The sequence below is a fragment of the Perissodus microlepis genome, chromosome 19, assembly GCF_051167445.1.
Source record: "Perissodus microlepis isolate ML-2025 ecotype Zambia chromosome 19, ASM5116744v1, whole genome shotgun sequence".
NCBI classification, from domain to species: domain Eukaryota; kingdom Metazoa; phylum Chordata; class Actinopteri; order Cichliformes; family Cichlidae; genus Perissodus; species Perissodus microlepis.
In genome coordinates this window covers 16,825,712-16,849,128 of record NC_140479.1, presented here as the reverse complement: position 1 = coordinate 16,849,128, position 23,417 = coordinate 16,825,712, and the positions used below count along the sequence as shown (strand labels likewise).

Below are 23,417 nucleotides of genomic sequence, written 5' to 3'. Positions count from 1 at the left end.
TGCCATTGGCTCCTGCAGTGCTCCACCCCTGAGAGATAGCGTGGGTTAGAGCAGGTGGTAACTTGCCAGGCTTCCCTCTAGCTCCAGGTCAACCTTAAATACGGGAGTGTCTCAGCTGTCAATAACATGAGGATATGGAGTCATCAACAGATCCAGAGAAGCAACATTTGATTGAGACTCATTTGGAGCCTCTTGTGTGGTACGTCTTCATTTTTCATTTGACCTCCTGAAACACCAAAGTTCAACACAGATGGCTTTAAAACTGTTGACTTCCACATTGAGCCAGCCTAAGTGTAGATCTTCCGTCTTGTGTCAGGGTGAGCGGTCCAGAGAAAAAGTGCTCAGACTCAGAATTCAGTGAAGACACCCTCAGTGTGGAGGGGCTGTGGCAGCACGAATGGCTCTGCCAAGAGGCCGATTGGAGGTCGGTGACTGAAAGGGACTCGAGATGTTTGGCCAGAAAGAAGCTTTTCACTGCATGTGCCATCAGCCTCGTGTTCATGACGGGAGAGGCCATTGGTGAGACAAAAGACTCATCACAAATTTCCATGCCAAAAAATGATTCTGCCAAAAAAATGAAGTTTACCTATATTCGTTTTTTACTGTGTCATGCATAAATATGTAAAGCTTGTTGAGTTTGAATCGCTCCATACAAACTTGATCTTAAAGTGACACACTCAGGCTTCCTCTGGTTCCTCTGCCCAAACACACATACGGTTTCCTCTGCAGGTGGATACGCCGCCGGCAGTCTGGCCATCATGACGGACGCAGCTCACCTTCTGACTGATTTTGTCAGCATTGTAATCAGCATCTTCTCTCTGTGGATCGCATCAAGGCCTCAGACAGGAACCATGACTTTTGGATGGTATCGAGCTGGTAGGAACAAGTTTCTCACGAGTAGCTCTCAAGAATACACTCACCAGCCACTTTGTTAGGTACACGGGTTAAGATTCGAAGTAGCAGTACAACATAGACGGGTCAGAATTTGGAATAAACAAGTCAAAAGAATGAATCTGTCCTGCCTTGTATCGACAGTTTAGGCTGGTGGAGGTGCTGATGTTATGGTGGGATATTTTCTTGACACACTTTGGATCCCTTAACTGAGCATCATTTAAATGTCACTTTTGATGGCAGCATCCTGCAGGAGAACAAACAAAGCTCACATCATGTCAAGCTGGTTTCTCGAACATGACAGCAAGTGCACTGTACTCAAATGTCCTCCACAGTAAATAGATCTCAATCCAGTAGAGCAGGGATGTGGTGGATGTGGACTGTGTGACATAATCATGTGAATATGGACCAAAAGCTTTCAGCTCATTGTTAAATCTGTACCATGAATAATTCAGGCAGTTCTGAAAGCAAAAGGGCGTCCAACCGATACTAGCAAACTGCCCATTGAATTTATGTGCACATTAGTCCATATGAGTTGCGCATACTCGTATCCTTCATATTTTCGGGGCCATTTCTGACTCTGTTACTGTTTCACGCAGAGATTCTGGCCATGTTTCTATCAGTCGTGTCGATCTGGGCCGTGACAGTAGTGCTCGTCTTATCAGCCATGCAGAGGATCTCCGACGGGGAATACGAGATTGACAGTGAGATCATGCTCATAACATCAGGCTGTGCTGTGGGGGTCAATGTCCTGTGAGTGTGCCGAGCCTACTTTATGGATTATTTCTGCTTGGTTTCGGGGGGCAGTCAGCAGCGATGAGTGATGACGTCTATGCTTTGTTTTACCCAGGATGATCCTGATCTTGCATCAGCCTGGCAACTCACATGGCCACAGCCATGGGTTTGCCACCAACCTGACCCAGAGGGACAAGCATGGGCAGAGGAACGGCCACGGTAATGCAAGTGTGAAGGCAGCTTTAGTTCATGTGGTGGGAGATCTGGTGCAGAGTGTCGGTGTCATGTTGGCTGCCACCATCATCCACTTCTGGGTCAGTGTAAGATTAAAAATAACAGTTAAATAACAATAACAAAAATAATCAGGATGGGCTTGATAGAGCACTGTACTCTCCAGGTACTCAATATCACTCCATCATTTGTTTCTGATCATATTTCTGTCTTCTTCACAGCCTGAATATAAAGTAGCAGATCCGATTTGCACCTTCCTGTTCTCTCTTCTCGTTATTGGGACAACGCTTCCTGTCACAAAGGATGTTTTCAGGATACTGCTGGAAGGTAAACACACTTCCCTCCGCCTGTGGTGACGTTCAGATTTTAGCGACAGTTTAACGTGTGTATTTTCTGAAGGTGCTCCTCGGGACGTGAGTTTTGGCGCCGTGAGAGAGCTGCTGCTGTCTGTAGGAGGAGTCACCGCCATTCACAGTTTACACATGTGGAGCCTCAACACGACTCATTCTCTGCTTTCCGTGCACCTTGCCACAGGTAAGAGGCGAAGACGGTACTGTTATTAATGTGGAGAGGAAGCAGAACCTGCTCTAAAGCCCAGTAAAAAACAGAATTTCCAGTTTTATTATGCTGTTGCCAAATATAAGTTACTTGAAAAATATGGCAAAAAACAGAAAAAAAGTTAATTTAGTTATTTTCTGCTTTTGAAGTTGATATCACTGAAAATAGATACATATAAAAATCAAATAAGACTTGGAAATCCATAATAGTCTATTGCAAATCTGTCTGCAGATTTGTGGGAGTGCCCACTGCCCCCCTTGCCCCTCCTTTGGTGGTGCCCCTGCTAAAACTATGGAGGTTTAATTAGAAATGAAACACCACACGCCCATCCTGCACCTTTTATCCTGGTCCTGTAAACATTTGTTTATTGTTTGATCAGAGTGTTTGTATTCTAAGTAAATAGGATGGAAAACCCTTTGGCAAATATTGATCTATTACAGCGGTAATGTAAGGTGCCAGTCAACTGAAAAAGAAAGTTCTTATTGCTTCCACAAGAATTAGGAGGGTAAGAAGCAGCCAGGTGCTGCTAATCAGATGCACGTGATTAAATGATCATCAGCAAATGATTAATTCATTGATGAACTCTATAGAAGTAAAGGTTTTTGGCAATTTTCTGGAGCATTCTAGTTCTTTCTAGGAGTGAAGGTCCCAGAAAACTAAAAAATAAAAAAACTAAACTAAAAAACCCCAAGATCTAACTCTCAAATTCTACAGGCCTTAGTTAACACGTGAAATATTCAAGTCCATTGGTAGCACGTTTAAAAAAAAAGACTAAGTATGACTTCTCTGCAAACATAACATGGCGGCACAGCTTAGGTTTGCAAAGTTGCATCTGAACAAACCACAACACAGGAAGTAATGAAGAATATGGACACAAACACCTCAAAACAACCCCCAAAAGGTTGATTCTGTTCATCTGGACGTAGCGTTTTCAGTGGGAGAAACGTTGTCACTCATCCAAGTGACTTCTGCAGGTTTCCCCAATCTTATAAACAGTACATTTGCCCAATGACTGAAACTAGCACCACTGAATGAACAATGGGCTGTGAGGTCAGTTCATTGATCATTAATATGCAAATTCTCATGACCATTGATCAACAACCACTGATCAATGGCCATGAGTACCATTCACAGAGAGTTGGGGAATGGCTGCAATCACAGCATTGTAAGATGGTGAAAGATGCCCCCTTAGGCCCCCTCCTTGATTCAGAGATGGTCTTTCCCTTTTCACGTAAGTGGCCTCCTTGACTCTGCGCTGCAACCTCCCCGTCCAGGATGTGTACATCCTCATCATCAAAGAGTATCCACTGGCCTGTAGGTGTAAATAGTCTGCAGAGTTAGCTCTTCTGTGTTGCGCAATCCGCTTTGCCAGAGGTTGTTTGGTTTCCCTGATGTTGAAATCACAGCAGCCATTCCCCAACTCTCTATGAATATAATCTGATTTATATAGAACACAAAAAACCCACAAGTTCAGCATACACGATAAACAGGTAAAATATTGTCATTTTGGGATGAAGTTTTATTTACTTCCATGAACTTCTGAGTACAAGCAAAATTCTAGCATCCACAATAAAGTGAAGAGGAAGAGTTGAGGCAAAGTTGTAGAAGAAGAGCACTGATGATTAAATCGTGTCATTGTCTGTATTTATTTGTTTGTTTTTTTTCCAGAGGAAGCTGCTGATTTGCAGATCATCCTCAGAAAGGCAACAAGGGTCCTGCGCTCCAAGTTTGGTTTTTCCAGCATCACAATTCAAGTAGAGAGCTGCAGGATTTCGGGCAGCAGTGTAGAGGTTTAAAGTTGACCGAACAGATACTGGTGACTGCAAAAGTAAAGGCACTGGGTGCTCCCATTTAACAGCTTCATATTTGGGACTGAGGCGGCACGGTGGTTAGCACTGTTGCCGCACAGCAAGAAGGTCCTGAGTTCAGTTCCACCATTGGGGTCTTTCTGTGTGGAGTTTGCATGTTCTCCCCGTGTTTGCGTGGGTTCCCTCCGGGTACTCCAGCTTCCTCACACCGTCCGAAGACATGCAGCTTGTAAAGCTTATAAATATGCACAGTATAATGCCATCACTACAATATACATGTTTTACACACTCCTTTTGTTGTTGACATTTACAGGCTGTGTGCAAAATGCCACACTCTTCAAATTCATGCCAACTAATATTTTTACGTCCAGTAGATGTCCTACTAGAGCAAATGAAGCTTCAAGACGCTTTGCGCTGGGGTGAACCAATTGGATGAAAAGCTTCAGTGCTTCATGAAGCTTCATCTGCCCATCACTATATGCAGCAACAACATGGGAATAGAGCAGCTTCCAGAGAATTCAGCATCAATGAATCAATGGTACGGAAGTGGAGGAAGCGCAGTTTTTGGCTTTCCCCATATTCCAAAAGTGCTTCGTCTCTTTGCTATTACTGTCGCTCGGCATATTTTGCAGATTATGCCAATTTTACTTTAAAATTGTTTGCAACCGCTGCAATGCTTTCGATCAAAACAGGCGCAGCTTGATGACACCATTAACATGCGCTATCGCGGTAGAGCAGTATGGTCAAAATCTCTACCGCTGGCCAAATTTATATCATTTCTACCGTATACTGTTTATACCGCCCACCCCTAATTCAAACCTCTTGCCAAGTTTGGTGCCACTGGTTTACTGTGAACAACTCCCAGCCTAAAACGCTAAAAACAATAAAACCACAAATGTTTAATAAAGAAGAACGTTAAAACATTATTGTTGGCCACATGCCGGCAAAGTTATGTGCCATTAGCAATGTTAGTACTAACTGGGTTTTAAAGCCTTTACTTTAAAATACTTAATCTTACAGAAAATGTGATGATTATATGGATAATTAAAGTCAGTCATATATCCACAAACACAAGCTGAAAGTCAGTGAATACTGCCAAATATCAGGGCACAAGCAGGATTCACTGCACTGTTAATGTTAGCTATGTTACATTGCTGCCTCTGTTTGGTGGTGTCGAACCAAACGGACTTTAACGTGTGTTTGAACGAGCTGACGGTTCACTGGTTAAGCTGAAAGAAAGATGCTTTAATGACAGGAGTCACACATGTGTCCACTGTACCATCTGGGAACTCTTCTTGTTTAGCACTGGTAATAACACAAACACCAAATCCTCCTTCTCTTGTGCTGTTTTGTAGCAGTGTGTACACCTGAGACTGTCACCTGTCTGTCTGTCCTGCACTCTCTCTCTTTTTCTTTCTCTCTGATTGTGGAATAAAAGTATGAACATGTATTTATAAGTTACACTTGTGTTTGAATCCTGCAACTTCTCACACATTTGATTTCCATGTGTGACAACTGCAAGTGTCCAGAGTGAGGACAGACTGAGGGACCCACTGCTGCACATCATCTATGAGGCTTTGCACCCCTGATGATCCACCAGGACAAACTCAGCAGTGTGTGAGGAAGAGGAGGAGGAAGAGCCAGCAGCAGCTGACAGATGGAGAGAATAGACAGACTGTTCCCTGTTTGTGAAGGACTGCTAGAAAAGTTTAAAATAACTAATTGTCTGTCCTGAATCAGTCTTATTAGGTAATGTTCAAATAATTTTATCATTCCAGTGTTTTCAGTGTGGGAGAAAGTACTCAGGGCCTTCAAGTTACACACTATGAAAGGCAGAAACAAGTTTAATGTTCAGAAACATAAAGTATGTATCAGCAGCAGAATGGAGCTAAAAATAAATGTTTGTTTCAGTTCTATGAAGCTTTGAGTATTTTGGATTAGTAGTACTGCTGTGTTTGTTGCATCATATTGCTGTAATTGTTTATATGCTTTATATATTCTGAGGTAAGTTGATCTATAGTGTTACATCATATTCTATAAGGATGTTATGTGTTTGTATACTTTCTGCCCAGTTTGACTCATTTAGCAGAAGTCAGCCTGTTTAAGGCTCTGATATCTATTCTGTATGACGTAAAGCAGTTATGATGAGGTGTGATTTTCACACCCAATAAAGGAATATTTAATATATCAGTCTACTCTTCATTCTATCAGAAACAGTTTTCACAGCTCGTACATTTTCTTTTTACATATATATGTAAGCATTGAGCCAAATTTAGTAATGCCAACATATTAAAAGAACAATATTTGTCTCTTATATATGATACATCTATGTATACACACTGTCAAAGATACTTGTCTTTGAGTGAAGATATAAGGTGATAGGTAATATAAATAACTGCAACTTGAATCTTTACTGAAGCTCAGTATTTGACACAGAGTTCAAGTTCACTGCTGTAATAACTAATAATGATAAATATTATAACTTTAATATTGGCCAATAAAAAATATACTACTATATAGGAACATAGTGAAGACCAATTATTTAAGAGAATAAAGAGAGGTTAGTTTGTTTTGGAGACAAGCTCCATTTATTAAGAAAATTTTAAAAAGGCAGGAACGCTATTTAGAGGTTTGTGGGTGGCTCTTAAAAGAGCCGTTGTGGGGAAGTCACTGGGACTTCAAATAGGCTATTCTTTTGGCTGTCAAGACACTGCTCCCTCCACCGAGAAGTGGGCCATGAACTTCTCCCTCACCAGGACAGCCTCTCTGGAGAAGTTGTTGGCTGCCACATGACCCAGGCCTTGCAACGGCCAGAATTAAAACAGGTCTAAATAAAACAAAATAAGGACTTTACAAGCCAGACCTCTCCGCTTTTAACCAGTGAAAGTCAACCTTTATTAAATATGTCTCGCATTTATGCTAGAACTAATGATCAGATTTCCCGTGCGATGGTTCACACAAGTGAAGCGCAATTACGTAAACGGCAGTTAAAAGGAGAAACCAAAGAAACATGCATGCTAGTGCCAGAAGCAAGCGCATGTGAAGCCGAGCACAACCAACCGAAGCAAGGTTGTGACTTGGATAAAGACATTTCCCAGGATACTTTTGTTCCCAGCTTTATTAACAAGGCCCTCCAAACCTACTGTGAAATTAGAAATTAGAAAAAGCAGTGTAGTTATGGGGGGGTACTTCCTGAACATTGCTTCTCCAGCTGTGTAAATTACATTTTTCTCAGCAGCAACAGCTTTGGGGTTAGGAGAATACCAGGGCCAGTCAGTGCACAATTACCAATTCATCAGCTGCATAACAGCAGCTGGAGCCTCACAGCTGGAGCCCACTGCACTGAGTGAAACATTTTCACACTTCACAAGAAATAAGGACAGAAAAGTTTTGTCTCATCATTCCCCAAACAAAAGGGTTTCATTTCCAGGTGCCAGGAGGACTAAGATGCCACTAAAGGCAGAATAAAAGCATCATGCATACACTCCTTTTCCATTAGTACCTTCTAGGGTTGGGTTTTGATGATCAATTTTTCGATTAAAATCAATTCTGGCTTGCATAACATGATATTGATTCATTAAAATCCTGAATCGATTTTTAAATATAAATTCATTTTGCCCGAAACGCCAGAATGTCAGGTTAAACCTTACAAAATTCCGACAACCACCCAACAGCTAAAACAGTAAATGGGAGCTGGTGCACGGATTCTGCACAAAGACATAAACACAACAAAGCGCGGACCCGGCGCATTAGAATAAGTGAGATGTCTGCTTTCTCACCCGACGGCACATTCATGGACTTGCTGTCAGGACTGAAAGCCGACAGCTCACTGATTTTGATGCGTCGGCGGGTCCGCTCTTTGTGTTTGTCTTTTTTGCGCTAGATTCTGAAGCTGCAGGTTTGATCTCTCTCCAAACAATATTGACTGAACCAGCAGCAAAAGAAGATCCAAACCAGCTTCACGTTTTGCTTCACATCAACATCGTCATGAATTCCCTCTTACTTTTGCTGTTTTACTTCCACCACAATAAAAATCACACTTCATGCAGAGCTCTCCTCTCTCTCTCAGGAATAGATTCCCATAAAAAAAAAATCTGTTTTCTGCTTTATTCGCTTGCTTATTACCCACCAGGCTATCGTTTAAACTTCCAACAAGAAAGCCTAATTTCTTCAGTTCAATACTGAAAAAGTTTATCTACTGCAGAATATTTTTAAGGTTATCTGCTATAAAATACCAGGCCAGGAAAATCTCCTTCATGTTTTTCTGTGTTTTATCCTCAGTTACTTTGACACAAAGGCATCTGCTGTGATGCTTACACCTTTGATCAAGTCTCACAAGTGTCAGCTTTGTTTTTATAGATATAAAAATATGGATATGTACTGATAAGTGATAAGAATTATAATATTTCTGACTGTCTGAGGCAAAATGACAAGGGGTCATTTGTTTGTTGGGGTTTTCTTTGGAGGAATTAGTTTAATTCATCCACATTAGAGAATCTTTGAGCATGGACAGCCTGTTTAAGGTATTGCTAAAGCATTTCAAAAACATTTAAGTCAAAACTTTGACTAGGTCATTTTCTTAAGAGCCATCCAGAGGTGCACTTGCTGCTGTGTTTCAGATCATTGTCCTGTTGTATAACTCAAGTGCTCGAGAGCATCAGTGCATGAACTTACAGCTGGGTATTCTTCTTCAGGATTTTCAGACAGAGCAGAATCATGGTTCCATCAATTGTTTGATGTTCATTTTATGAAATACTATGTTAGCTTTATGACCTCACTACCAGAAATAACAGAAATCCAACTATCCACAAACTGTCTCATGACTCCACAGAATATTTTCCCTAAGGTCTTGGGGATCATCAAGACGTTTTTTTTGGAAAACTTAAGAGGAGGTGTTACGACCCGGCTCGAGGCCGCAACATAAAAAGGAGATGAATATCAGAATGTAAGTGAGAAGAGGTTTTAGCTTAAAATGGCATCACAGGTTGGCTCAAATGGCTGGTGACACAAAGGCAAAGACTAGTGAGCTTCCTGAAAAGCCTGCCTCAGGTATGCTTTTATTTACACCTTACTAGGTGTGGCCAATTAGCAACAGCTGAACACACTGAGGAGATTAGGGGCTGCAGAGGAGCGTAACACCACCTCCCTCAAAAGGGTTCCTCTAGGACCCCTAAATTTATTAAGCCAAAGCCAAAACTTGAGCACTTTATTACCTGCTCTCCTGACACAAAACTAAATACTCGCATTTCTTTAGTTGGCATCTTTAAGCATGGATGCCCCTGCATGAGGATTTAAAGTTGCCACACTGAATGCACAAAGAGTAACATGTGACCAACATAAAGGAGTACAACAGTCAAACCCAAAAGGATTATTCAACCTGCTACAACACAAAATGAGAGCAGCCACGAATAATCACATTCACAAGTGATCTGTGGTCTCCACCACACAAACGGTCACTTACAAGTGGCCTCATACCACAACAAGTTACTGTAATATACAAAATTCAGTAAAGCATACTAGTGAACAACCATAAAATGGAGAGCTGTAGCCACACAACGATCACATCAAGGGTGGTTTAGCACCCCGCAGTGTTATTGCCATCACCTGGCCAACAACACTCACAAGTGATCCAACTGAAGTAGTCATATTCCCCACAACACTAAAGGTCACAGCCCAAGACATTTACCTCATGAGGATCTCATATGGTATCCACCACCACTGATACAGTAACGGAACACACATGGTGTACTCTCTATGCAAACTAAAAAACTGCTTACCTGCCTCAGCTAGAAGACCATAATGGCTTCACTTGGCACAATAATTGGCTTTTGAAGTAACACCCTTTCAGATTTGTAACATTAGCAGTGTCAACAACACCGCTGTGTGACGTTTGAATCGGCTTTCATCACACACGTCTGTCACTAAGACATTTTGGAGTTATAAAATTCTAAACTTTTTTCTCGTGAATTAAAATATTTTTTCATATGAACCTTCTTTTTTCTTTTTTTTTCACCCTTTTCTTTACTTCTGTCTGCACCTTGCTTCACTCAATAGATCTCCAGTGCTCGCTAGAACAGATTTGGTTTGTTTTTTGCAGCATCAGTTTCAATTTATTTCAACTGACAATCCAGGTCAAATGAAGGACGCTCCCTCAGATCATACAGGCACATAATTATGAGGTACAAATTTTTTCAAACAATACATACAAAAGAGTCTTAGCACATTATTAAGGACGGTATAGCAAGAGTTAGTCTGGATTGAATCCAGGTCAAAGCAAGCAATGAAATGTTAAACATAGATATGAAATTGCTAATAGGTAGAGATTATTCCGATATGCATTTTTTTAAGTTTTTTTTTTTGGATGTACTGTAACAGTTTAGTTTGACAAACAGTAAAAAAACCCCAACAAATCTAGGTAGTTATTAGTATATCACGTAACAAAACACTTTCTGGCCCGATGAGCCCAAAAATTTGCAGATAAAAATTGTTCAGCATGACAAAAATTCCTGGTTTCAACACACTTTCTGGAAAAGCAGTCTTCAATGTGCAGACTTGGGGTCTCCATCTTTCCAGTAGTTTCTGTGGGCCTCCTGGAACATGTCCTTGCATGCGATTTTAGCTTTGAGTTTCGAGCAAATGAGAAAGGAGCCGCCCATTTTTCTGTGGAGGGAGTAGGTTTCCTCTGGCGGTGGTGTGAGACGCTCTTTCAGCATCACTGGGATGAGGTTGTGGATGCGCTCAGTTGTGCTCTGCATTCCAAAGTCAAAGGGCTTTTCTGAGTTGAAGGCCTCCCCGAGGATCATTACCGCATCCACGTGGGCGTTCTCCATCGCCTTAATGCAGAAGACAAGAAAAATGATCAAGAGGCTTTCAAGTAAAAGTTCAGCATGTACAGACACCTGCTCCTCTGCTTTTAGACGAAGAGATCAATATTAATTTTATTTGTGTTGAATAGAACGCTGCACCCAGCAGCTTGCAACAGAGACTGGAAACAAGCTGAAATAATCCCCTCCATCAGCACTTCTAAAGCTAACGCTTCATTCATCATTGGTCACATATTTATTTTGCAGGAGGACAAACACAAAGCCAGACTCAATAAAAAAAAAAAAATTCCTCTACCACAAGAGCTGCAAATCTGAAGGCACACAGGCCTGCTCTCAGCCTCAGGGAATAACTGTGGAGTTATGTGAAGAGACAGACTGAACAACACTGGAACACACTAAACCCACACAAGAACTGTAGTAAGACGAGAGAGCAATGTGATCTTCAGGCACCATATAATAAAGAGAACAACAACAACAACAACAACAACAAAAAAAAAAAAAAAAAAATGTCCACAGTATATACTCTAAGTCATTTTTACAATCATCTCATAACAGTTCCTTTATAATAAAAACCAAGATAGCGAGACTGTTCACAAAAATATTAGTGCTGTTGTAGTTCCCGTTGGGTGCCACTAGAGGTCGCTAATGAACACCTAGTAAATACTTTGAGCGACTGAATATTTCAAAACATTTTCAATAAAAATGTGGTGCATTTCAGAAGCTCCTCTCAATCTTACTTTAAACACAGTAAAATTGCTGTTTGACTGCATGAACATTTCATGTCTTTCACGCTACATTCAAAAATACAACAACAGACAAATCATAAACATAAACTCACAGCCACTGTTGAACTGAATCACAGTGTGGTGCGGTTCATTAGTAAAATTTACAATGTCCGTTTCTCACCTTTGACTCGTATCCTGTGAGGAACTTCATTTCTCTGGATTTCAGTAGGACACCTTCTCTGTCCTGATCTGCAGCCGCTTTTATAATCTGAGTGAGAGAAATCGCACCAGACGGTTTCACATGTCGAAAAGATATTTCTCAACTGAAACTTATTGAAATTCTTGTCTGCACAACAATAAAGCACATCATCTGTCTTAACCTGTGTGGTTAACAGATATTCTCACAGCAAAATGACAAAAACAGAGTAACTTGAAAAGGACTGCAGTCCTGTCCCGTGATTCAACAGCTTGTAGAACCACCTTTAGCAGCATTAACCTGAAGAACTCGTTTTCTGCACGGCTTTATGAGTCTCTCACAACATTGTGGAGGACTTTGGCCCACTCTTCTTTATAGTGTTGCTTCAGTTCAGTTTCTGGGACCACAGCATTTCAATCAGCTTGAGATCTGGACATTGGGCTTTTGCAGCACCTCGATTCTTCTCTTTTTTCAGCCATTTTGTTCTAGACTGGCTGCTGTGCTTTGGATCATCGTACTATTGCATTTAGCTGCAAACCAAACCAAATCATCACCCCTACACCACGGTGTTTCACAGCTGATACGAGGTGTTTGTGCTGATATGCTGTGTTTGGTTTTCTCCAAACATGGAGCTGTGCTTTCGTCTCATCGGTCAAAACGACTTTAACATGTTAACTGAGGTCTGCAGAGTGTGAGATGTAGCTATTGGGTTTTTTGGGTGACTTTACAGGGAAACGCCTAAATGCTCCAGACCAGAAAACTCCAAAAACCTCTGTTCTCTACAGAGGTGCTCACACTTGCCGATGTTCATTCAATCAAGCGCATTTCATTAGCAGTCTTGCCAGCTTAATTCTGTCAATCGAAGCAGTGTGCTAAGTTTTTCACATCCTTTTTTCATATTTGTATGTGTGTTTAGTTTCTTGATAGTCTTCATGAACACTATTTTCCAAATACAAAACAAAATGTTGTAATTACAAGTAATAATCTAAGTGTACCTCATGTGACCAGAATTATCTGGACCTAGAATGGGTTAAGGAGCAGTCAATGTTCAAGAAACATTAGAAGAACATTTATAAAGAAATGACATAACATTTGCACATCACTGTTTGAGAACTAGATAAACTAAATTCTCAGACAGGTGTATGCATCTTTTTGTTTTTAAATTCATGTAGCACAATAGCCAGTGGGGGCAACACAGTGTACAACAACAATGAGAACACTTCTCACCTCAATGTAGGTATCAGTAAAATGCTTGTTAAATCCTCGAGTAGCTCCAAAATCCAGCAGCGCAACCTGACATGAAGTCATAAAAAACAGAAAACACGCGTCAGTGAAAAGGAGAAAGATTAAATCCACGCGCGTCTCTGGTATAACTTGGGCAAACTGACCTTATGAGTTTGTGGATCAAAGAAGAAGTTGGACCAGTTCGGATCGGTTTGCATGTATCTGAACTCAAAAAGCTCCCTCAGGCATAAAATAAGGATCTGCTCACAAATCTGGCAGAAGGAGAGACAAGTGGAAGTGACATGAGTGGGTGCTGATACTTAAATAGTTATCTCTGCTACATGCTGCCATGTCTCAGGGGTTTTTATTTTATTTTAAGGTGGCATGTACCCTCATCTTGGCAGAGCACAGGTGTTAACTATACTGTAAGTAGTGTAGAGCTCAGAGCAGAGTGAAGCTCTTAAAGGCATACCTCATTCCTGAGTTCCTGAGGGAGATGTGTGGCCTTGTCCAGCGGGAAACCAGGCACCAGTGTTGTGGTGAGAACCTGCTTATTGCTTAGCTCGTCTATCACATCAGGCACACAGAAGAAGGGGTGATCCTCCAGCAGCTCGCTACCAAACACACAGCAACAAAGTCAGAAGAAGCGTGCAGATAACCCCTATCTGGCCCTTCAGGTGCTCTGTTACAGCACAGTGCAAAGTCTTGAGCCACCTATTTCTTCATATTTTGCTTCCAAGGGGCCAGATGTTTTTGTCTGGTCTTCAGCAATAATTCTCCGACCTTTCTGAAGGGCTTTCAAAGTTTTTTCTTTGGAAAACCTGGAGAACTGAAGCCTCATCAGAAATGATCCCAACAGAAGGGTGGCTGTCAAGAAACCGTTTTTAAGGACAGGCTGAGGTACCCACAGTTATACAAGAACTGGATTGAAAATTGCTGGCGACAGATCTCATGGAGTGCTGCATTTTAGCCAGTGGAAATTCAGAAAAGTACTGTTGGATGTTGATTTTAATTTTTGCCGTATTGTTGCAATGGCGGACTGTCAAACTGGATTGCCCAATGTGGGATAAATAAAGTTATCTGAATGTGAGCCACCATGCAAGACCGTCTGAAAAAACATCTGATTGGCAGTTGCTTCATTTTTCAGCATGATAATGACGCCAAACACACTGCCAGTACAGTAAAAGCACACCTAGACACACACACATAATATGAAAGCTTGCCTAAGAGAGTTCAGGCTGTATTGAAGAATAATGATGGCCATAACAAATATGGAATTTCAAGCTTGTTAGATTTTTTATTTTTATGCATTTCCATTTATGTTGGAACGTGTTTCAATAAATACTGCACTCATTTCGTGAGCAAAATGGAAAGAAATGAGGGTTGGGGTTCAAGGCTTTTGCACAGTACTGCATGTTCATGATCTAGTTGCTGTTTGTTGCCAAATGGCTCCTTTATCAAAGCCGCCTGCTGCTGAAAATGTCAAGGGCATGAACCCAAATCAAAAATATCTTTAGGACTCATTGTGACACAACAAGAGCTGTGAAGGTGTTACTATGGGAACTATATGGGAACAGTAATGTTTGTGTATACTGTATATCATTCATTATGCAGCAGCTATTATTGTAAGTTGTTGCCTGGTAGGACTTTCCAGGAAAAACTGGCAGAGACCAAAGGTTAAAATAAGTTTGTATGTCGTTAAACAAAATCAGAGGGTTCAAAACACTACAAAGTATTTTCTTGTGGATAAGAAATACAGTACAGTAGCTAAAATAGCCAAAAATACCAAAAATAGAGGCACCAATGCTGAAACAACCTGAATGTCTGAGGAGGCGGGAACACAACTGAATTCTGGGAAGTTGAAGCAAAAGCCACAGACTATATGAGGAATATTTTTTAAAACTCAAAATCTAAAACCTAACAATGCATTTATACACAAACTGCTAAATAATACAAAAATATAAAAAAAATAACACAGATAAAAGGCCACAAGCCAGAATGTCAATGATGCAGCAGCTCATCTGTCTCACCATGTCATCACAATTCACAGGTGACTGCTCATAAAATAACAAACGTGACCGTGACCTTGAGCAGTTTTAGTGAAGACCAAGTAGGTGATCACTGTGTTTTACTAAAATCTGAACAGTATTGTGTGAGAAGTAGCGATTGTGACTAACTGTAGCTGGATGGAAGTTCTGGTGCAAAGCACGTTTCTAGCAAAGACAAATAAAATATTACCTAAGCTTAGTCAATTTAGTAAGAATAAATGCAAACAACTCACTGAAATTTTCTGGCACAATTTGCTTCCCTTATATAATCACATTCCAGCGCCAACTCTCGACTCATGACCTCAATGAGATGCTCAGGAAACAAACCTGGAAAAAGAGGTCAAATGGGGGGGGGGGGGGGGTTGAAAATCATTGCAGTCGACCTGCAGGTTTACAAAGATCAGACAATAGCAGCTGTTATCCCTAAATGATAAGAAAAATACCTTCAGGCAGTGCGTTGCTTAACCTCAGGGCAGTCATGATATTATTCACGTCACTCTCGATACTCTTTGCTATTCCAGGGTACTGAAGGGAAAGATTTGATTGAGTTATTTTATTCTATTTGCTGACTTATGACCCACTTAACATCTGCATTTATCTCAGCACAAACACTTCTCTCACCTGAATCTTCATGGCTACCTCCCGGCCATCCTTCATCTTTGCTAAATGGACTTGACCAATGGACGCGGCTGCGAATGGCCTCTCCTCAAAGTATTCCAGTTTGTCCCTCCAGTTTGGGCCGAGATCATTGTAAATGACTTTCTGTAGAGAGAAAAAGAAAAGAAATTAACTGGAGAAATGTAACTTTATTTGCATAGTTTGCCAGCGTTCTCCATACTGTACCATCATCTGCTTAGTAGGCATGAAGTCTGCACTCTGTCGAACACGCTCAAAGATTTTAGCCAGCTGAGGGTTGATAAAGGCGTCATCTGATAAACAAAAACGAAAAGTACAGAGCGAACGAAACACATGATGATGCCTATAGGGTAAAAAAAAAAAAAATCATCCAGGTGTTACTGAAAAGACAGGAGGCAGAGCTGAAATTTAGGATTAAAAATGCCAGGCTGCCAGGAGGGGGAAAAGAGGAATATCACAGATGATTCATCGATGTTGTGAAGGGGGACATGCAGAGAGTTGGTGTCACAAAGGAGGATGACAGGGATAGAGTGAGGTGACCCCTAATGGGAGCAGGTAAATGATGAAGAAGTAGTAAAAACAATCCTCTGGTACGGTATGTTTTCAAGTGTGCAAAACCGATAGTCTTAATTAAATTCTTGCTTTTAAATGAAAAAATACCTCAAAGCTTAAATTTGGCTAGCTGGTATCATGAAGTAAGTTAGTCTAGAGCTTAAATGGTGCCTTAAAGGAGAGATAAGAATGAACCAAAACAGGGTCCAGACCATAGCTGAGTTAGGTTTAACACTCTATAAGTCCATCACTAAGATCAATCTCTTTCACATAAATTAAGCTGTAAAATACATACATTTAAAATATAAATATAACCATTTAATGTAGCTTTACTGTAGTAGGGACAAGTGTTTCCCTATAAATTCTTTTATTATCTAATAATATATTCAAAATGTAAATAAGTTTACTGTCATATGGGAAGAAAGACAACAGATCCTCTTGCTGAAAAACTGGAAATAGTTGTTGTTCTGTATTTTTAACGTGAAAACTAATAACACTAATAATCACAGACGGTTTCACTTCTACTCTCCTTGCAGATAAGGATTGTTTGAAAGCTGAAGAGATACTAAACGGACCTTGAAGTGACACCGTTTTGTCAACAGCTTTTTTTCTTCCCCCCTCAAGGTCAGTATTAAGATAAAGTAAACGAAGTTAGCCGATGATAACGCTGAAACTGTGTCACGGCTGGCTACCATGTCAGTTTGGATAAGGGAAAATAAAGCTTCTACAAACATCTTTAAAACAAGTGTTGTTGAACAATCTTATGGTTTCTTTTAAAAGGTTTCCAAGGATTAATGTTTCAAAAAATGCTTCGCTGAATGATTTTAGCGCAGGGATCATACATGACTGCACAGGCCAGAGCTGAAAAACACGACTGCGCTGTAAACATGCTTTTTAAAGCCAACAGTCAGGCTAGACTCTACCACCTACAATAACTCCACTGGAATTGCACGTATTGTGTACAGCTGGCCCGATGTTTATTTTTGGGGATGACATTTTAAAGTTGGTGAAGTGATCTCGTTTGTTAGCCAGCGAGTCCAAATCAGCATGACAGAGTCTTGTTGACAAGTTGAAGCAGCAGACAGTAGGCAAGTTTAGTCTGTGATGGAAGTTGAACCTTTATTTGTACACCGACACATGTGGGTTTCCTGCTTATAATATGCCTCAGCAGTTTGTCCAGATCCTCATGTCCTTGTATCACGTGAGATCAGTTAATACTGTATCACTAAAGATTAACTTCTGCTTGTGTTTACAGTGATTAACACAGCTAAGATCCATTAAGGTGCATCACTCAGGTGTATGTGTATCTGTACCTCACCTTGAATACTGAGCATCTGTCCAATTTTTAGAGCAGCACCTCGAACTTTGCAAAGCGTGCGGACAATTCTTTGAGCGTTGGCTTCAGAGAGGAAAGCATTCGAATCCATTATAGCCTTTTTGTTACCTAGAAAACACAAAAACTGTTTATAATATGTGCCAAGACAACTCGCAACTGAACACATGTCTTCGAAAAATGCATCAATCCACAACAAATCCCACCATTTTTCTTTTATTCCTAAATGTGCAAATCCTTCTAATCCCAGCACATTTTGCTTTCTGTCTTAAAGTGTCCCCACTTCCTAGATGTTTAGTGGGGTTCAGGTCAGGTGAGTGTGGAGGAAAGACGAAAAGCTTTAAGATAATCTGCTTGATCGTGCTTTGTGTGTACAGCTCACTGACGCCCAGCTATATTTCTAACAGGTGAAAAATGTCTCCAAGATGATTTGCTTGAACAAGATTCTGATGAGTGGATCGACTGAACACATGCTTCAGTGGAAGGTTACATCCAGAGGAAATGTGACCTGCTGCTCAAAGCAAGCAACATAATCAATACCACTAATCTGCTTAAATTCGACTCCTGACCTAGAGCCAATGAAGCATCTACAATATCGCGTTCTAACTTTTAGTCACAACATTAGACATTTTTTAACATCAATTTAAATCCACAGACTTTCCAATTTTATTTCCATGTTTTTGTGAAATGCAGAAGTTTATTTTGGTACGATCAGGCTTTTTGATGCCAGCGTTTTTAGCGGGATGTTACACAGCTGATTGTTTCTTCTGTACAAAATCTCAGAGCCCCTTATTTACAAACAAAACATTACAATAGTGTCCTGCATTTCCCCAAACATTCAACTAGTCACTGATATTCTGTGCTTGCGTAAGCTTTCTGCTTTCACATAAAAAATATTGAACTCCAATATCCAGAATTAGACTACCTGGACATCCTGACGATAAACCGGCAGGTATGTAGTTACGATTGCTTATCTTAACAGTCTCAGTTAAACGACAGGTCAGCTGTGCAGGTTTAGAGGAGCCGCTATAGCTTTCCTGGTATCATTAGCAAAGCCCAAACATGAGGATCAACCTCAGCAGACTCGTAAAGCAAAAGTCTCCTGCTGTCACCTCGTTCTTTGGGTTTTAAACTCTTCTTGACCACTTCTGCGATTGCTCCGATGCCAAGTCCAACTGCCAGACCTGCAAAAGGAAGTGATTTTTTTTTTTTTTTTAAACCAAACAATTCACTGAATAAACTGCTGCAAAGATGAAGTTAACATTACCAGTGTTGGTAACTGCTTGCAAGAGCAGTGTTGCCCTTACAAACAACCTACCTGCATATGATAACTACTGCATAAAAAAAAAAAAAAAAAAAAAAAAAGAGAACGTGATAACAACAATCAGCAACCAGACTTGGGTATAATTTCTTAAAGCAGCACCAAGGAAGGCTCAGGGGCAAATGGAGGCCAAGAATTAGTGAGAGAAACATTTGATACTTCCACGAGAAGGCAGCTGATGGTTGATTGCACATTTTCCTATTAGCTGGATTCTCAAGCATGTTCCAGTAATGTTTTTTCTGCTACTGATACTCTGTAATTTAAGTCCTGTGAGGGAGCACGTCAGCACTTTCCACAATCTCACCCCACCTCTTGAAAACTGCTGACCAAGGTCATGAGGTCAGACTCTTTCCACTAAATCCAAAATTAAACTTTGATACCCAAACACTTTACAGTATGAGGAATACAAGCAACAGTGGCTATTCCACTTACAAAAAACAGATGTCTATATAAATGGCATGTTCAGGCTTTGTGAGGGAGTTTTTACTCAAGTGCATTTTGAGTCTCGCTGAGTTAGCCAGCACAGCCAAAAATAAATTGCAGAACTAGTTTGCAGAACTTCTATCGCAAAAAGTCGTTAGTTACAGACTCCATCCAGGATTATGATTTTTAAAAAGGTCAGATTCTCATTTAATATATAAAAATTAAAGTGAGCTCAACATTAAATTGGTTAACGATTTTTACAGATGTTCTCTCAGTTTAAAGACAGAGCTGTAACTGATTATTTTAAAACACATTTTTGGGGGGAGTGTGATAGGTTTTCAACACTGCTGCTGCTTCACATTCATGCAGATCACACTTTGACAGCACCTGGCAGCAGCCCAGTATTCCCACACAAGCTGGCGTTGTCCAGTTCTTGCCCAGTGGAGCAACTCAGGGTCAAATGCCTTACTGAGAGTCACACTTTGTTTTGAGATTTACAGACATTTTTTAATTCAGGTTTTAATGTGACAAATACCATGGTAAAGAAATCACCTACCTCCAAAATTTACCAGCCTTCCTATCCGTGTGACGGGTACCTTCTTCTCTCGAGCTTTTTCACTAAGCTGAAATCAAAGGAAATAAAATGTAAACACTTCACTGCAGCTGTGAAACACACACACACACTCGCATTTATCATTAAAACACTCATTTACAGAAAAAAGAGAGGGAGTAGATACCACTTGCGTATGCTGCCTAAAGTCCCTTTTCTTGTTACTCCTTGCTTTATCGATATCCTCCGATGTCAGCCGCCCCACTGTGGTGTTGTCCTGGTTAAAGAGCCTCGTATGTCCAGAGAACAGCCGACTTGACCAGTCTTTGTAGTACCTAAGACCTTTATCACATCTTCCACTGCAGGTCCTCCGATGCCCATTTGCACTTCCTGTTAAGCTTGTACTGAAGCAAGCAGCCATAGTGGAGTATCTGTGAAATGTTGTGCCTCTGTATACGCAGACATCTTTCTGGTTCTCCTAAAAGAACAAAACATGACATTCAGCAACATTTATTTATGCAGCTGTTAAGTAAGGATGGGACAAAATGTTTTTTCACTTTCTCTTGTGATACGTTACCGAAACGCTGGCGCCAAATATCAATATTTTTATTAAAACAAAGATGATAACTAAACTTCGGGGAAGAAGAGAAGAATCTTGCAGCAGAAAAATGGCAAGAAAGCTAACAAATGTGAATTTAAATATTATAATATTCTTAAATAATAATGACAATACACACAGGCACAGCAATGCTGTTTATAAAAGCATAGTTCCTGTTTTTACCCTTTTAAGTGGTATTATACTATGGTGATATGATGTTGCAGTGATGTGTTGTAGGTGACCACTTTGCAATATACAAATTTATCAGTTCAGCAGGATTGCTGTATCATGATATTGTTATTATCGAGGTAAAGGTATTGTGAGAGTACTGTATCATGAGTAGAGATGCTGGGACCAGCCAACAAACTGCAGTCAGGGCATCTCTAATCATGAATAGTGTTCAATGCAATGCAATACAATATAATGTTGTTACAGTGATGCACTGTACTTCTAAAATAGCTGCACTGCTACTTAATTTACAAGTTGTTGATGATGTGTTTAATGAGCACATGGATTAACAAAATTATAAAGATCACAAATAAATAACAAAAGCCGCGGTCCACAGATGTGGAGCTTGATACAGGAAACATTTCTACATAAGAAGCCCTATTTGAGCTGTTTTTTGCCAACTATGCAGCAGGTTTGTGGAAAAAGCAATATAAAGAGTGGGATAACATGTTACTCATTACATCAAGTAAATAAGAAAAGAAACAATAACTCATAACATGTAAAACATTACTTTTGGAGTAATGTGAGCTGTTCCCACCCGTGAGGTTCGCAGGTTTGTAGTATCTACAGCACATAAAACCCTTACAGGAAAACCTGCTAACAAATTAGTTCTGTTAAAGTAGAAAATAAACATTACAGCTGTATTCCTCCTGATGCACAGAGCTCTGTATGAAACTCCTATTAAAGTGGAACAGAAGATGGGCTGGCATTTACAGAAATTGGCCCATGCAGAGGCGTTACTAATGAAAGTGTATTATAATAAATACACTGTAAACTGCTATTAGATACAACATCAGTGTTTGGTCTCAATTAACAGGTTACAAAAATACAGTACAAGTTCATGCTGTCGCCTTCAGATCCTTCAGCTTGGTGCAAAAGAGAACCCCTGGTGTAAGGCGTCATAAATACTAAAACCAAGTGTATACAAATCCAGCTTCTACCTGCTTAGTTCAGAGGCTGTTATTTTAGTCCCAAAAGACTATTATTGATTAATTATTAAATATCCAAAGGACAAATCCTTTAATTTTAACTATGAGCCTTTATTCCCAACAGCGAATAAATAACAGAAGCAGTGCTGTACACTTGGCAGGCTACTATTATTATTATTATTATTTTTTTTTTTTTTTTTTAAATACCCCTATCAGGCTTTAGGAAATTTGTATCCTTCACAGCCTGCTTCACAAACCATCCCCTCTCACTTCTGCTTCTGTACTACCTGCCTCCAGAAGCCTCTAACTACTGCTGCTGATGAGGTCATAGTGACCAAAAAGCAAAAACAGAAGATATCTGCGCTGCATGCAATGTGAAACTTGATCCTAGTCTGCAACTGCACAATACCCAAATCACAGCTGACTGCTCACCCTTGCTGTTCCAGTGGTGTGATGAAAGTTTACCAGCCTCTGGTTCCCGGTGCCAGTTAGGCCGCCTGGTGGGGCTCTGCGGGCCGCCTGCTTTACCCACTTAAGACTCCTCCAGACCACGGTGTCGCCTGCCATGCTGCAGCTGTCGGTTAGAAACCTGCAGGGGAGTAAGGTCTTTGAAACAGGTGCTGGGGTGTCATGCAGAGATGTGTGAAGGGGTGTAGCTCTTCTGGGTGAATATCCGTTTATGTTCTCACACTTGAAGAGTACAACAAGACCACGTAGAGCACGCTTAAGCAAAACAACAAAATAAACAATGCAAAAGTGTGATATTGACGTTGCTAACAGCCTGGACAAGAAAGGAAAATTAAAAAAAAAAAAAAAAACACAAAGAGAAGCTTTCAAAACAAACCCGAGACAAAAGGCATGGACAAAGAAACAACTTCCACTCACCACTAACAACAACTTCGCAACACACGTCCTCCCCGCTCAGTGAGCGTGCACACCAGCAAGCATTGTGCTACTGTAGCATGAGCCACGTTCACCTTGATTTAACTCGACACAATTCCCTTAAAAACCTCCAGTGGGACGAAGGAAAAAGGCGGGCGACGCGCTGGAGTACGTGCCGATTCTGGCCGAGGCTCCCTCGGAGGAAGTTTAACAAACACGGGCCAATGAGGCAACTTCAGCCGCGGGGTCCAGACATCAACATCCACCCTTACTGGCTGGACAAACTGTCAGTCGCCCCTCACACGTCAGCACGCGACCGATTGACGTGTCCTCCAATGGGGCAGTGCGAGATGTGAACACGTGAGGCGTTCACGAGCAACTAGCAAGAAAGAAAAAAAAAAGGACACATGGGGAAAAGGCTTTCTGCCAGACCATGTGCTGGACATGCGCTCTCTAACGTTCGATGTAAGGTTACTATGGCCACGAGAAGTAGTACAACGCTCAAAGTAAATGGTTATTTATTTATTTATTTAGATAAGGTAGATCCGTATGTGCCCCAAAGGTGTACCAGAGGCTACTCAGAAATTTTCACAACTTACAACAACAATAATAGTAGTAGTAGTACAACAGAGCAGAATAATAGACAATGTACTACTGTAATACTAGATATATTTATAAATTTCTTTCTTTTTTTTAAAACCAAATTAATAAACACAATATTTAAA

At 40.6% G+C, this 23,417-nt stretch overlaps 2 protein-coding genes across 3 annotated transcripts; one reads left to right on the top strand and one right to left on the bottom strand.

The window, feature by feature from the left end:
* The first annotated feature begins 119 nt into the window (after nucleotides 1-119).
* On the top strand, nucleotides 120-6,408 carry LOC146365740 (proton-coupled zinc antiporter SLC30A2-like). The gene is made up of 7 exons (XM_084914202.1): nucleotides 120-519; nucleotides 730-876; nucleotides 1,491-1,644; nucleotides 1,742-1,940; nucleotides 2,079-2,184; nucleotides 2,257-2,391; nucleotides 4,084-6,408. The coding sequence occupies exons 1-7, from the start codon at nucleotides 501-503 to the stop codon at nucleotides 4,209-4,211; spliced, it is 888 nt and encodes a 295-aa protein (XP_084770328.1). The 5' UTR covers nucleotides 120-500; the 3' UTR covers nucleotides 4,212-6,408.
* A 3,795-nt stretch (nucleotides 6,409-10,203) lies between these two features.
* Nucleotides 10,204-23,004, bottom strand: coq8ab (coenzyme Q8A, genome duplicate b). 2 transcript variants are annotated; one of them, XM_084914996.1, is made up of 15 exons: nucleotides 22,696-23,001; nucleotides 22,243-22,399; nucleotides 20,243-20,533; nucleotides 20,062-20,128; nucleotides 18,874-18,945; nucleotides 17,747-17,872; nucleotides 16,084-16,169; nucleotides 15,862-16,002; nucleotides 15,684-15,765; nucleotides 15,474-15,567; nucleotides 13,665-13,806; nucleotides 13,357-13,464; nucleotides 13,196-13,261; nucleotides 11,954-12,040; nucleotides 10,206-11,056 (listed from the first exon to the last, which is right to left on the bottom strand). In XM_084914996.1, exons 2-15 carry the CDS (start codon nucleotides 22,375-22,377, stop codon nucleotides 10,763-10,765), a joined length of 1,791 nt encoding a protein of 596 aa, XP_084771122.1. In that variant the 5' UTR covers nucleotides 22,378-22,399; nucleotides 22,696-23,001; the 3' UTR covers nucleotides 10,206-10,762. The 2 variants fall into 2 exon arrangements, with proteins under 2 accessions (XP_084771123.1, XP_084771122.1); XM_084914997.1 differs by lacking the exon at nucleotides 18,874-18,945 and having other exon boundaries at nucleotides 10,204-11,056; nucleotides 22,696-23,004.
* Between the last annotated feature and the right edge of the window lie 413 nt (nucleotides 23,005-23,417).

Excerpts from the sequence above, each read along its gene's own strand:
- LOC146365740 (XM_084914202.1), top strand. Across the intron at positions 1,645-1,741 it reads GCTGTGGGGGTCAATGTCCT|GATGATCCTGATCTTGCATC; the intron begins GTGAGTGTGCCG and ends TGTTTTACCCAG. Across the intron at positions 2,392-4,083 it reads TTCCGTGCACCTTGCCACAG|AGGAAGCTGCTGATTTGCAG; the intron begins GTAAGAGGCGAA and ends TTTTTTTTCCAG.
- coq8ab (XM_084914996.1), bottom strand. The coding sequence starts at position 22,377 with ATGGCAGGCGACACCGTGGTCTGGAGGAGTCTTAAGTGGGTAAAGCAG. Across the intron at positions 16,170-17,746 it reads ACAGATGCTCAGTATTCAAG|ATGACGCCTTTATCAACCCT; the intron begins GTGAGGTACAGA and ends TTTGTTTATCAG. Across the intron at positions 13,807-15,473 it reads AATTGTGCCAGAAAATTTCA|CGAGCTGCTGGAGGATCACC; the intron begins GTGAGTTGTTTG and ends TGTGTTTGGTAG.